General features: G+C 39.4%; 1 protein-coding gene across 6 annotated transcripts in view; it reads right to left on the reverse strand.

The window, feature by feature from the left end:
- The window catches only part of LOC112984400 (uncharacterized protein F13E9.13, mitochondrial-like), a 46,924-nt gene that overhangs the window by 21,960 nt on the left and 9,312 nt on the right, over positions 1–15,652 (reverse strand). For all 6 annotated transcript variants that reach the window (XM_064519617.1, XM_064519616.1, XM_064519622.1 and 3 more), the window contains exons 4-5: positions 8,608–8,758; positions 6,366–6,493 (exon numbers count right to left, since the gene is read on the reverse strand). In XM_064519617.1, the coding sequence (XP_064375687.1) occupies positions 6,366–6,493; positions 8,608–8,758 (279 nt within the window). The remainder of the gene's footprint in view (positions 1–6,365; positions 6,494–8,607; positions 8,759–15,652) is intronic.

Genomic DNA, 15,652 nt, shown 5'->3' on the forward strand with positions numbered 1-15,652 from the left:
AGTCCTCTGACCTCCTCTGTCCAGTCTTTAAAATTTTATCAAGGTAAGTGTCAAACGCATGATCATGGTTTTCTTCTACTAAAGGATGAAACAACTTCTCTAGGGAAACCACCTTTAGCTTTGAGCAACTGTTAACAAAATACCATTTTGCCTTGCATTCTGTCATTGTGTGAAAGGCTGAAAATAATATTCCTGGCCACATATCAGAGGATGGTTTCAGTACTGTGAAAAGTTGGGTCTAAAAACCCCACAGCTATACCCCTCTTTTTTCTCAGGTGACCACGGTCCAGCAAGATTGCTTGGCAGAGAACACACTGCCTTCAACTGCATTCCTTCATAAATTCATTCTTCTCCCACGTCCCCGGTAAGAAAAGACGCTGGATGCAGGAAGTCTTTGCACAGCAGGACTAGCATGGTTTTGCTGCATCCTGGGCCCTCTGACTTAAGGTGATTACTACCATCATGCTTACAGGCTCCACTGTACTTACAGTACTATACATACGTGGAAAGGAGCTACAGTTTACTGTTTGTTTCGCAGTAGCACCCAGTATAGATTCCAGACAAAAAAAGGTCCACTGCCTTAGCAGAGGATTTGCTCCTGCTGGAGTCACCCTGCCTCCCGTGGATTCTTAACTGCTTCTCAGTTTCCTCTCACCTTAAAAGAACTGAATAAACCCTGAAAATCTTCCTATGAAGTGATCGAAATACAGCAACAAGAGCAAGATGCCGTTCTTGTTTGCATTTATGGTATCGGCTCACATTCTTTTGCAAGTGTGTGGTGACATTATTAGAGTGGCAGAACTATCCAGTAGGGCTATGCTCATTACAATTCTTCAGTCATCAGTTTAAATCACAATAATGGTAGTTGGTCTGGTGTATATTCCTGCCAGGTCTCTTTGCTGAACTTATGCTATGTGGTTATCTTGCAGAAGATCTTCAGTGAAGAAGCAAAAAAAAAGGCCTTATTCACATGAAAAGGAACATGCTCTCTACTTCATAATAAATTTCAGGGGAAATGGAAGCAGGAAAGCAAACAGTAGTCATACGGACTACACCGATAACTCCAGCTAGTTTACTGGAAAGCAAGACAACAGTACTGATAAAGATTTCTTCTCTTTCTATAAATTGCAATGCAGCAAAAAAGACAAAGATTATTTTTTGAGACATAGTATGTGTTTTTCCATCAACTGGCCAATTACCTGGTTCCACAAAGACAAATGGGTGAAATACCAAAACAGGGCTCTCACAATATTACCCCCTTCATCCCTCATCCATAGGGGTGGATTTCACTCAGTGTCTCAGTGACCATGTTTGCTGTGAACAGCATGCATGTCGAAGGATCCTCCCACCATGCAGAAACTGATATGCAGCTCAGTCAAGGTAACTCACATTTTTAGACTGAAAACAAAAGGGGGTGGCTTTTTGGACCATGGAAAGGTTCCCCATGGTTAAAGAACAGGTAACTAGTATTTTCTGAAGAACTCAAGTCAGTACCAGCTTTGGAGAAAAAAAGGGGGGGAGGCAATTCACGAGTTACTAAGCACCCTTCTCACTCTTTCATTTCAAACTGACCATCCTAAGGGTCACTCTGGTGGGACTGGTTGCTTCATTGCTTCCTTAAAGAAATATTGTGAGACACTATATCTGGCCTTTAAAAACATATAATTTGCTGTAAGTGGGTTAATAAGCCGATGTAAGGTGGTTAAAGCTTGAGGCAACTAGGGAAAGCATGTATGTAGTATATAAAAGTCTGCTTCGAAACACTGTTTATATTTAAATAAAGTTTCATCAGATGCCAAACTTATTAATGATACTTCAGGGAAGACTAATTATTTATCACCTTTCTACTTCACCAAAGAGGGATCAATTAAACTAGAATTCTCTTTAGGTCACATATCCTACTGTTTCTCCATCTAGGAACAATAACTGCTTGCTGCAAACATTTGAACACAAAAGAATAAAACCATACAACACAATTTTTATGGAGAATTTGAAACAAAACTGGATATGATTAAAGCAATGGTTATTTCTATGCATATTTTATACTCTGATAGCCATACTTTTTACAGCAGCAAAGTAATTCATTTTTGAGTTATTTATAACATTGTTAATGAAATCCTGTTCTAGAAAAATTAGAATTTTATATAGCATTTATGTACTCTTAGGAACATCAGATCTGCTTTACACAGATCCATAATTAAGGTGCTACAACTGACCAAAGATTTGCGCAACCGTACTTCACCGCATTCCCAGAGGAACTGCGTCCCAAGTCAATCTTTGTTTTTATGACAATATGTAAGACACATTAGCAGGTAGTTGTTTCATAATTATTTCCCATCAGCAGGAAAAACGAAGAACCAAATTATTAAATAGAGCATGATCACAAGGGTGTGAGACAATAGCGCAGCCCTGTTGGGCAAAGACTGCCGCAAGGAAACCTGAGACTGGTATGAAAGCACCCAAACGTCCACGCTTCCCTGCGTAGCAAGCGATCCAGCGCCTGCTGTGATCCACGCGTGACACACGCTGTCCGCACGCAGCTCTCCCTGTGCTCGAGTCTTATGCAGACAGGCAACGTGAAGGATGGCAACAGGAGCGCCCTCTCTATAATAAGCCCAGGTTACCTAATTAAGTATGCCGCAGAAATTACTTTTAAGTCATTTCCAAACACATCAAGGCCTAAAGTTGATTAGTATAAAATGACTCGTCTATTGGCTTTGTTAATGCAAATTCTAACTTGTAAAAGAAAATAAAGCAACAGTGGTGAGATATGCTTCCACACGGTGACGTTCAGTCACGGTTACATGTCTCTAAACAGAGCCTTGTTTAAAATGTTTTTCAGCTTTCTTCCTCTGATAATATTTTTTGACACAGAGAGAAAAGGAGACAATTTCGTGATGTTAAAACAACTAGATCCCAGCATTCACAGAACTTGCACATTTCTCTACTTCAATAAACTGTAACTAGAGGGCACTGTGCTCTTTCTTGTGACAGTACATCTGCAGACATGTCTTTAATAAAATCGTATGAAATAGTGCTTGGTTGCAAAGCACAATGAAAGCATTTGAACCATGGTATGCACAAGTTACATGAAATAAAGGCCAAATGCTCCTAGCTTGAAAACAATGGCAAAGAGCAGCATAAAAATAAGCACCACCGGCCCAATAACTTGCTCGACTACTCTTCTTTAACAGCTTTTTCATATGCAGTAATCACTGTACCGTACACAACACTGTTTATGGTAACGCTCCACTGTAACACATTTTAGTTTTTAAATTCAAAGGACTTTTTTCCTGTCATTAAATCTCAGGCTTACATAAAGTACAGATCAGAGACTTACATCTCCTGTTTATCTACAGGAGGGTACTGCAAAGGCAGCAGCCTCTATTTTGACTTAAACAGACCATCAAAATGTGGGAGGGCAAATCAGTCTTGATGCCCCTTGTCTGAATGATTACAAATGAGGTGACAGCCACAGTCAGCTGTTGGTTTTTGTGATGTCCCCTGGTTACTCAGCTGAGACCATCCACTTTGTTCATACCGATAACTAGGCAATCATTATACAAAGGCTTTGGTCACTTAAATACGGACTGGATCTGAATCGGGAATTTAAGCTGGAAGCATTTATGCTCAAACAGCAAAACCCGACATATTGACAATCTCCAATCAAAGAGCCTTTTTACAGTGTAACAAACTGGAACAAAGTCATATAACCTCTTAAATGGAAAGATGGCCTGTTAAACAAATTAATTGTAATTCAAGAAGCTCAGCTATAATTCCTGCTCCTTAATGACCTGAAGGCAGTAGTAAGATTTTTAGATCTCCTGCTCCCGTGAGCAATGGTGCCTTGGCACACACGCCGAAACCAACTCTCTTCTACAGGAAGGTCGGTGCTCACTGTGAGAGCAAAGCCTGCCAGCTGCCATCAGGAGTAACATCAATAGCTGCCTACGAGAAGGTAGCAAAACAACTACAAACAAAACCCTACTGAACACAGCTCTCTGGCTTGACAGGGAAACACTCATTTCCCATACGCCATCACAAATCAGTCAATTTAACACACCGACGCAAGGGCAAAAAGACTTCTGCGTTACTGCACAACAAAGCTGGAAAAAAGACATGACAAAATCTCATCTGTCTTTCTGGTTCTGCTTTCAAGAGGTGCTTTGCAGTGTGATGAAAGGTGCCCAATTGTGTGTATCATCGTAACACAGCACTTCCAGTACTGCATAAACTCGTGAAATGCAAAATTTCACTCATGTCAACAGCAACTTTTGTATACAGTAGATCTGATTCCTTTTAAGAATCTGCAGACATAGATGTGCCTAATTTGTCATTTCCTTATACCCTGGAATATGGATTTTCAAGTTCTTCTCTTAACTGTTTCAAGCCAACTTAAATCTTACAAGATGGCCTGCTAATGTCTCAAAATCCTGTGACCTGAGTAACGTGAGCCCATGATCCTCAGATTCTTGCTTCATAGCACAAATCCAACATAAAATTTACATGTGTACCTCATTACAGCTGCCAACTCTGATTCATTTTGTTCTTTGGACCCAGAAAGAAAACAAGACTGAGACTGACATTTTTTCACAGGAAAGAAAAGAAGAATTCGTGGTGTTGTCTGGTTGGGGTCCTATCACAGAAAAACCTATGGGCCTAGAGGACAGGTTTTGCTCCCTGATCCATGAAATCAATGGAGGTTGCATGCACGTACTGGAAAGCAGAATTTAACCTAGGATTTTGCTCTAAAACGTATTAAATCCTTTTTTTTTTAATTTAATCTGCATTAATTGTGAGGCAACATTAATAGAAGGCAGAGATGGAACTCTAGATTAATGAAATTTTGCAGTCTCTAAAATGTACCTAGCTTTCCATGTGATCTATTCTATGCATCATTTCTAGTTTATGATATGAAAAAATCCCAACTAATTCATGAGCTCAGTATTCACACCAAGCCATCATTTTATTTTTAACATTGGTGAAGTACGTTCATTTATCATCTGTTCTTTGGCCAACAGCTTGTTTAATGCGTATAAAACGAAAATCAATTTTGACAAGTTCAACATGTCTTTTAAATGCTGGTAAGCATGTATGATATGGGTAAATACCAAAAAAGCTGAACGATTTCACATTATTCCAAGTTTTTGAGGCCCAGGTCTCTATGGCAAGTAAGTAAAGTATGTTTTTCACCTGCCTTTCTTCTTTCATATGATTACAAAGAAAGAATAGCAACTGGGTGGTTTAGACTAGAACATGCTAAAGAAACAGAGCCCATATTAATATCTTTCTTCCTTCAAAAGTTATTTTTGCCAAAGGTACTAGTATTTTTTAAGTTTGACCACGCATGCGCTAATTAATTCTGCGGACTGATCCTTACCAGTGATCACTGCAACTTGGAACAGAAATTCCTTCAAAGGCAGCTGTGGATGTCCAATATTTCTTGTAAATCGGCCACACTTGAATAAAAGTGGTATTTTTGAACTTGTTTTGGCTAACATTCTAGCTAGCATGTTTTAAAACTCCAGATTAGACAGATGAATATACTTTAATGCACATTAACTGGGCTCCCAGCTTAGAGTTCACCCCGATCAACTCATTAAGCTGAATACAAGCCACTGTCTGCAGTAGAACTTTAAAACATACTAGGCTAAATGATGATGCTCCCAACCTGGAATGAAAACGCCAGGATGGGAGCAATCCACTTTCATGAAGACAGTTCAAATCTGTGCCGATATAAAAACATGAAGAATCATGTGGCACTTATGCAAAGGTTAGAACTCACAAGTCAAATGCCTCTCCCTTCATAAGAAGTCCACAATATTTAAAAACTATGTAAATGCCATATAGTTTTCTAACAGTGAAGTAGCACTCTTTCTGAAAATCTTCTAAGCAATATTTTCCCTGGTATCACTGTCTGGAATGTTATCAAATTCAAATGCGCCCTTCCCTGCAGGACTTGCATCTTCATTTTGGAAGATCTAAATCTTCCCACAGAAAAGAATTTTTTTTTAGTTAGTTAACTTTTTAATAAGGCTATGACATATCTTTTTCTTATACTAAAACTTTTCAGAAATTGAACCTCATTATGTAAAAATGTCAACCTCAGTATCCTTCCATTTTATAAAAGCTTGAAATAATTTTCATTTTTATCCCACCAAACTGTTGTTTACATACATGTCACAGACAAACTAAATAGAACCTCAGTCACATTAGTTTTGCTGTACAAACCAAACTTGCTAGAAAAAGCAAGTTTCTTTTCTTCTCCCCTTTTTTCAGGAACAGCAGATATATAGATTTCTCTCTACATTAATCCAGAAGCTGATTCACTGCCTGTCGTCCAACCTTCGTATGACAGCTCTCACCTTTCAGCTCCTGCGGGTCGGCGGGCAGTGCGGTGGCTGTTCCAGTCAACACGACCCCATCGGCCAGGAAGAGCTCAGCCGCCCTCGCGGTCTCGGCTACGCTGACGTCTGCCGTCAGAGCGTGAGCACTGTAAACAGCGGGAACGTACCCTCTGGTTACTTTCGGCACACACATTTGTTATCCATCTTGTTGAATGTTTAGACTGCATTTCTTCATCTTCCCTGCTGTCAGAACAACTCAAGGGAGGCTTCCTAAGAGAGGGTAAGCGTCCTATTTTAAAATGGGAAGTAACAGTGCAATATGAACGAGAGAGAGGGGGAAAAAAGAAAAGCATTTCCATCAGTGTCATAACCAAGTAACCTATTGCTCTGGGTCTTCGCTCTGTCTCTAAACAACGATTGCTAAGTGTGACCTACCAAGCATAGCTGAGACATGTTGAGCACCTGCCCTTCAGAAATGTTGAGCGCACGCAGCTTCTCTGACTCCAAGCGGGAGTTACGGATGTTTGGCTATTCATGAATGAGAACCCGTTAGCTAGCACCGAATTAATACCCTCCACTTCATTTCATGAAGTCCAACTAACACGAAGTATACTTGCTACCTGTAACATAGTCACAGGAATCATCTTCGTGTAGCAGGTACTGCAAATATCAATTACCTGCATCTTATCTTTGAAACAGCAGCCCTTGTCACATGGGTGATGCGCTTGGCCCGAAACCTACAGCAATAGCAACTTTTGATTTAAACAGTTCTAAACTTTGAAAGAATTCCAGCCATTGCAGGTTAAACACCTTATCTTCTGTTTTCTACTTAAACAGAAATAGAGAAACACCAATGGCTATGGCCAAACTGTCACACTGATGAGTGGTGGCGGAGCCAGGATGCAGACTGCCCTGGGGCAGCCCGTGCTTTGCCCTGTATGAAGCAGCAGCACGTGCTCATTCTGCAGCGGTTTGCACTCGTGCTGCTGGGTGTCAGCATAAGGATATTAATTCCTCTTCTGCAGCTGCAGAAGGGCAGGCCTAAGCTAAGTATATAATACATATAATGAGGAAACAGGACTAACATGTGGAGGGTAGCTATAAAGGAGCAAACAGACTATAAAATAGTTTCTCTTGATTTAAGAGAATGGGAGGCTAGCAGCTCTTGGTGGCAGGTATATATTTAAACAACAACAACCACCACCAAGTCCTTTAACCCCTCCTGCTCAGCTTGGGAATCTCACTGAAAAAAAACAAACAAACAAACAAAAAAAAAACACTCTTTTCCTCTCTCAAAAAGCAAACCCTTTGAATAACAAAGAGTGCAATCCAAATGTCAATTTATCAATTGTCAAGACAAAGAAGAGATCACATGATACAATCATCAATTTGGGGAAAAAGTGTAATGCAATGTATTTTTAAAATAAAAAGTCATTAGAAACAAACCACTCTGGAGAACCTTAATTTGATCATGTTACATTGTTTCCTCTATATTTTGAAATAATTAGTTTATTAAAAAAAAAAAATCAGTTTTTTACGATTTTCAGGTTATTCCCATGATTACCCACATACTACACATAAACATTTTAATTAGGTTATTTAGCATGTATAATACAAAACATTTGAACAGTTCTTCTGGAAAAAAACCCCAAAGAGTGACATCTAAATAGCTAAAAGTACCATGTGACAATTATGATAAAATATGAGCAGAAGAGAAACTGCATTCATCTGTCATAAGTTCCTTTTGTTTGATAGTCATAGAACATAATCTGTACACAGACAGCACTGATTTAAGTAGAAGGAACCAGTATTGTTGGCATGAAGAAAAAAAAAGAGAATCGCTTTCTAAAGTGCCAAAATCTTATGATTTAGATGCTTTGCGTGCGGCAACTGCTTGCATAACTAAAAACAACCTTGGATGCGCAGCTTCCTGAAACAAAATTTCATTAAACATAACAGACATATTTAAGGATATAACATCTCACCTGATACCAAATGCAAGACATTTACAGTCTACACTTACAAATCTTAAAAGGTTAAACAACTGCAAACTTCATAGATGCAGCAACCTGCAGCTTACAGGTGCAAATTTATCTGTAAATATTTCCCCAATAGCACTGCAAAACTATGCTTGAACAATAAAGTTGTCCCTACATCATTAACTTTCCTGACACAAAATAGATGTAAAAAACCAGAAAATGGAGAAAAACATCTGATCACTCTTACATTAACATTTACATAAAATATTGCTTGTATTTACCTATGTTTCTTTTTAATGTCAGCAAAAATCTGAATGTTCTCTGCTCCAATTTGTTTTCTGTATCGCAGCAGATTGCCTGCACAGGCGTTTATAATCCCTTCATCGGCAACATGAGAAAACACAAACCCTTCAGCTCGGATGAAATCAAGACCTGAAAAAAAAAAAATTAGCAATATTTTAGCCAAAAGTGAAGACTGAAAAACAGAAATACTAAAACCAACCAAACACCTTACTGCCCTTACTATTTGGTCTCAGCACAATTGTTCCACATGCTCTAGGACAAATCAACCTTGCTTTCCCACATATTTAAATCTTACAGCCGTTATTCTCACCTATATTCTCTCTGAGCTCTTCTTTCCATCCTGTTACCTCCAATTCCTCTCCCATACAGTACACTAGTTTTTCTCCCTGCCCACACAGTTCCTTCCTCTTTCTTAGCCTCATCAGTCCATACACTGCGGCTCAGCATCCGCCACCGCAACCCCTGTCCGTGATGCATCAACAGGGTATGCTGACTGGCCAGCAGAGAGGCCAAAAAAACCCCCCTCCTTTGCCCTAATGATGTGGCTTCTCTGCAAAAAAAGGGTGTTAACTTGGGTCTCTCTCCTCTTCCCAGAGGCTCACTTTCAGTATATCACTTCCTCCTTCCCAAGTTCTTCTCCGCTGTTAAATTTGACTGAAACTGGCCAACAGGTTAAAAAGCATCTGGGACATGGAGGCGGACAGAGGAATAGCACAGATCTTCTTTCTTTAGGAAATTAGGCAAGAAAACACAACCTGTGGTGCATTATATATAACCTATTTGACTCTGTTTGAACGTAGCTTGGGTTTTCTATACAGCACTACATTAACAAATTACCTCTTGTGCTGTGGCAAAAGTACAGAAAGACCATATTTGGAACGAGTGGAAGATTTTCCACTCCACACCAAACTTACTGTGAGCATCAACTCTGCCATGACTTAGCAACACAGTTTCAACCATGTTCATTTACTCTTTCAATTAGGAAGCTTTTGTGAGATGGATGCTTAAGAGGAAGGCTGAGGACAGAAAATGACTTTACACAGGCCATTTACCTACTATCAGGCAGCACTACACACCCCTGAAATATTTTTGTGTTGAAAACACCAATGCCTTGGGCTATGGTGTAATGAACAGCTGTTAGGCACAAAAAAAATAGAATTTTGACTCCTTTATAGTATTCTACTCTTCTCTCCAATTTCTCCATAGCCGTGAAGTTTATTTCACCTGTCACTTAACCTATGTGTAAAGACTCTGCACTAATCTTCTGCAGCTTCTGCTGTTCTTCCAGCTTGCTTTCGAGCTTTTTTCCCAGGCTCTTCCGAAGTTCTGCTGCTTCTCCAGTTTTGGAGTGAGCTGCACACTTAATTAGAGCTGACATCGTACCAAGGAAACGAACACATGGGAAGGCAGCCATCAGGGGTGCAATTCCACCTCCCAGAGAAACGCTTAGGTAACAGAGGCCTCATCTTAACACATTTCCAATATAAACAGAAGTGAGATCTTTACAATATATTTATCAAATGACAAGGTGTCTGTTTATTTTAAAAGCTAAATTTCAGTTTCATTCCAAAAGCCCTGAAGTTGCAGAAACAGAGGCTTATGCACGAGAGAGGAGAGTATGTATTGCTTAGCAACACGGATTCCAACTCACACGATACATTACAGATGGATGCCAAATCAAATATGAGCTGTCCTGTGTCTTGAGATCAGCAGGTAAAAAGCATGGAGTGTTCTCAGTGTCCAAAGACAAGAATGTATCACAAATATAAAGATACTAGTAGGTACTTGGCAAGAAATGCAGTGCAAATAACTAGATTGAGATTTCTGCACCTAGGAACAAAAGCTGCAAATTCTATTCAAATGACTCAAGTTTACAGTGTATTTCAGAGTTAAATAAGATAAATCAATTCTCCTGCAATTATAAGACTACCATCAAGTCTAGAAATCTGTTCAATTTTCAGCAATCAATCTCTACCTTGGGAAAAGGGCTATTTATTCAGTAATATCATTTACTGAAATCACTCCTTGTATGCTCTTTGTTGATGATTGATAGCTTCCTTAGCTTAGGAATTTGAAACTTTCTCCTAAACATTAGAATTGTACTTAGTTTAACAGGGCTGCGCTCTCTATCTGGATCTTTGGGCACTACTGAGATACAAAATTTTAACCAACAATAATATGGTGCAGGCACCAAATCATTACCCTTCTGTTTTATGAAGCCATAATCAGATTCCATTAATGAATCAATTTTTAGGCTCATAAAACTGTGAGAATGATACTATTGCTTATTTTCACATTTGGCAAGTTGAAAAGTAATAGCCGTTAAATAGTTACTAGGCAGTTCCATTTTTGACTTATATGGGAAGAAAAAAAACTTGTAATCTCACTGGAAAACAAGAACAGGAAACTGCCAGTGAAATCCAATAAACAAAACTTCAAGACTATATTAAGAACATGGAACCAAGTATCCAGCAGTTGCAGGGCTTCTTTAAGCAAATAGAATTTGTCTCTTCTTCAAAACCTAGTAATTGTTATCACACTTACTTTAACCATAGTTACACAGCTTTTCCTGAACAGCTGTGAAGGTCTACCAATCATACAAAAAAGCCTTTTTTTTTTCCTTCCCATGACAGTTGATGATTAAAAGAAAAATGTGTCAGAGATTGAAACACTACTTTTGCTGTGTCAAAAAATATTGCAAGACCGATTTAATGGAGGAAATATTACTTTTACTTTACCCTTGTCAGATACTACAAATGTGCATATTACTGCATTTTAACAACACAAAATTGTGAATTGCACACAATCATTACAAAGCCTTTCTAGAGTATGTTCCTTCCTTGAGTTATGAAGTCAAAAGGAGCTGGGAACCAGAATTTATTGCCTTCATAGAAATAGGATCTGGCCTCTGCAAGGTAGCAGCTCCTGGTTGCTGCTAAATTTTGAACTGCTTTACGCAAAGGCAAGATGTTGCAGGGTAAATTTACTGGTGGTATCTTATTTCCTATGAGCAGTAAATCCTGGCTCCCAACTCTCCTTGACTTCCTAATTCAAAAAGAACCTGAAAAACATTGATTTGCTGCTGAAAATTAAAACTCTGAGGAATACTGACTTTGCCTGCTACTGATGCTTGAGGCGCAGAGTCTGCATGCTGTGGAAGACCCTTCACTACTCAGGACATCGATTTGCAACAGCTCCCTCCCCACTCAGCACGGACTTCAGGCCTGGGAGAAGCAGCATCATCAGCTGAGTCCTCAGCAGCATCTTGCCCAGACAGCCCGTGGTGTTTGCTACCTTGCTCCACAGACGCTCTCACGAAACACGCACCTGCGCTCTTCCTAACGACCATTCCCAGCTGAGCTGCTCCCCCCTAAGCCATGAGTATGGTGATACCTAACGAAACAAAAAAGGCATCATACAGTTCTGCCCAGTTCCACTCCACTGTAAACACTACCACAGGGTCTAGGAAGTGGGAAATTCCTGTGAAGTATGGCTCTCCTGGTGGACGTGTGAGGAGAGAGGAACAGAGACTGTCTCCTGCAGCAAGAACATAATTATAAAAGACCTGGAGATATCTGGGCATCAGCCGGTGTGAAGCCTCACTCGATCAGCTACCGTCATCACTGCTGAAGACTAATTCAGAAATGGCAACCGCAGGGGATTTCAGCAACATGATCCTCAAAGAACAAGGGGCACTTTCACAGTTAGCTGGAGATGGCAGAAGAAACTTTTAGAGACTGAATCCTGATTCACGGAGAATGTAACACAGGCTCACCCAGGTGTAGAGAAGCTGCATTTTGTAACAGGCGCTACCTTGCTCCCGATCACCCAGACTGAAGATGTGGCCAGAACAGGACACTGTAACTCACCTCTGGCCTCTGTGCCTGGGTTTTCCACCCCATGGAGTCAAGATACAACAGGGAGGCATACCTGGAATATGGGAAGCGTTCCCACGTATCGTTACTTAGATACAGCTGTAGGGACCATTTTATGCCCCAAAGATCCGCAGAGGGCTAGGCCAGCGTATTCCACAACACCAATGTTTCTGGAAGTTCTCTTCACCATCAGCTTCGTCTCCCTTAGATTAATGGCAGGCCAGTTGCTTAGTTCTTCAAATCACTGCCACAGTTTGGTAATGGAGAACACAGAATATGTGCAAGGGAATTTCATCAGCATATTTTCCCTGTGCTATAAAGGCTCTGCATTTGCTCTGCAAAAACCTACACTGATAGGTTAGAGCGAAGCTGAACATCTCATTAGTGCAAGGAAAAATATATATAGCAGCTGAAAGCTTTTGGATGATTCCTTTAGAAACAACAGTCCTCCTCTCTAATATGAATAGTGTTTCATAATTAGCAAACTTTCAATAAAACAAAAGCCATGTAATTTAGAAGTAGGTCAACAACAAACAGCATGAGTATGTAGCAGACAGTTCAAACATACAAAATAGTTAACTTCAGGAAACAAGGCACACTGATAAATAAGTAAAGAAAAGGTAACACTATGCACAAAACCTGACTCAGACTCAGTAAACATATATTGGACATTCCTGAGCACTGAAAAATGGACATTCCCGAGCACTGAAAAATGATAACCAGTAATATTTGCTAAGCAAAACATAAGTAAGGGAGAATTTGTATTTTTTCTCTCTTCTACAAATGCTCATAGGACCCTACTTACATGCATTATGTGGTTTCAACCGCAAGCAGATGTAGTTAATTAAATCAGAATCTACAAACAGGAAATTATACACCTCTAAAAACACATGGTACACCTGTTACTAATGAACCAACTGAAAAGTAACCCTGGCAAACAAATTCGGACACAGTCATCATCGGCTTCTCCACAAAGGGCATTTTAGTTTCATAAAACAGGAAAGAATGAAGATAAAGACATCCTCCAAAGATTGTGTTAACTATTAAGAAGGTGCATTTTTCTAAAAAGAAATATTTGAAGTTAAGATGGCTTCCAGTCAAAAACATAAATACAAAACTGTGCTTTTCTGTATTATGCCCATGTTTTGAGATCTATGGTTATTTATAGATATTGTATTTTAAGTTTAAAAGCCTACATTAAAAGAGTATAAAAACTGAGCAGGAAAGGACTTAAATATTAAGAAAGGTATGACATGAATCTGCCTCACTATTTCTAGTATATTAATTTTTATGTGGGCTAGTATTATCGTGTTAGCCTTTAGGACCAAAGGAAAATTCTGGAACTTTTACTAGAACTTCCTGAAAACAAAACCGAAAGCGAAAGATTCCCCACGGTTAATCCGCTCGTCCGGGCGACAGGTGACGGGAGAACGTGGAGCCGGCTGGCAAGGCCATGCCAGGAGGAAGCACAGGCCTGTGGGACACCTTTGGGGCAAACACCTCGCTGAACCCCGATCTCTGGTCATCCTGAGCCATCTGAGCATCCAGCACCAATACAAGAGCTGGCAATAACCTTTGGGGGCAGGAAGGAGATTGAGCCAAAACAGTTGTTGCCAATGGTGGCTTTTCGATAACCTGAAGAACTGTTCATGTTGACCGCTGTTTCTTGTCAGTAGGAGACACAGAGGACACAGAGGTTCCTCTTTTCTTCCAAGATCCCCCACTACTTTCCAGCCACTGCCTCACACTTTTGCTGAAGCTCCCCACGAGAACACATTTGTTGGTGGTATTCTTTCCTTCAGATGCCCAATTTCCAAATGCCCAAATGTAAAGAAACAAAATAGATTTTCTAAAAATTTTCTAAACTTTTAGCTCCTCATCCCTCAATTTTACAATTGTAATTTACAGATTTACCCAATAACTTGTTAATATGCTAGTAAAATTCCAGAATTTAATCTATTACTATTTGGTTACCCACAATATGTTTATTAGCATAATCATGTGCCACTGATGATGAGTTCCTTCTACATACACTGGAAACTTGCTGATTTTTTCCCCCTTTACAAAAGAAAGTTGTTACCTACACCTAAAGACCACTTACTGTTTCCCCGTGCAGCTCTCTTCGGAAGGGTTATTTCTAGCAAAGACAAGAGTTTCCACAGGGAAAGTGAAATGACTGCATAGTAGCAGGAGATGCCACATCTGCTTTTTCAGGTACAACACCTTCAGCAAGTACGTTTGTAGTGAAAACTTGCAGGGCTTGCTTTATTAATAGCCACCTCTAAAGACCATTAAAATTGTATTGATATCAAAGTTGCTACTAAGTCACCGCAGAAAAACTTAACAAGTAGATGTCTCCAAAGCAGCACTCGTGTTAGTATGGCTTTACTTAAAATGATTCTTTTCTTTTTGCTTTCCTGTTCAGTGAACTTGAGACAATAATTCTTAGAGAAGTGCAACGAAATGCATTAAACAGCGGTCTTTCCTAGCTGCTGTTCTCCAGCCACAGGGCAAGCAGCGCAGAACAGTAGCAGAGCTGAGCAAAACTCAAGCCCTCCAGGAATTCTCGCCCTCATTAATAATTGCTGAGAAGTAAGAGAAATACATAATCCCCACATTACACTCCCATTTCAGTGATCAATTTTGTTCCTAAAAGGATACATAACCCACTAACAATCTGACCTTGGTTTTTAAAAATAAGGTGTGTAAATACTTTTGCAAATGCCTAAGCATCTTGAGTATCCTACATGCATACAATCTTTAAAGCCTAAAATATGACTGGATTTTGCTGGCTTTTTTAGTTTAGCTTTCATAAAGGTTTTACTACAGAAATAAAATTGGTTTTGTCAGTTTGTCAAGTAGCTTGATACCTTAAAAGTGTCAACTTCTCATTCTAAAAACACTCAAAACAAATTGAGTTCAAAACACATCTACTAATAAGAATTCCCCCAAGAAAAAGGAATCCAGGATTTTTAGAACATATTCAACCTAATTAAAACTGCCACTGCAGATAAGTTCATCGAGATTGTTTTAATCAATTATGTTTCTAAATTAATTAAAACATATCTTTTAGTTTTACTTTCTTACAGAATTCTGCAGTTTAAAAAATTTGTACATTCAAAAAAAATGTGCAACTTCACTGTCATTA

Source organism: Dromaius novaehollandiae, chromosome 13, assembly GCF_036370855.1.
Source record: "Dromaius novaehollandiae isolate bDroNov1 chromosome 13, bDroNov1.hap1, whole genome shotgun sequence".
NCBI lineage: Eukaryota > Metazoa > Chordata > Aves > Casuariiformes > Dromaiidae > Dromaius > Dromaius novaehollandiae.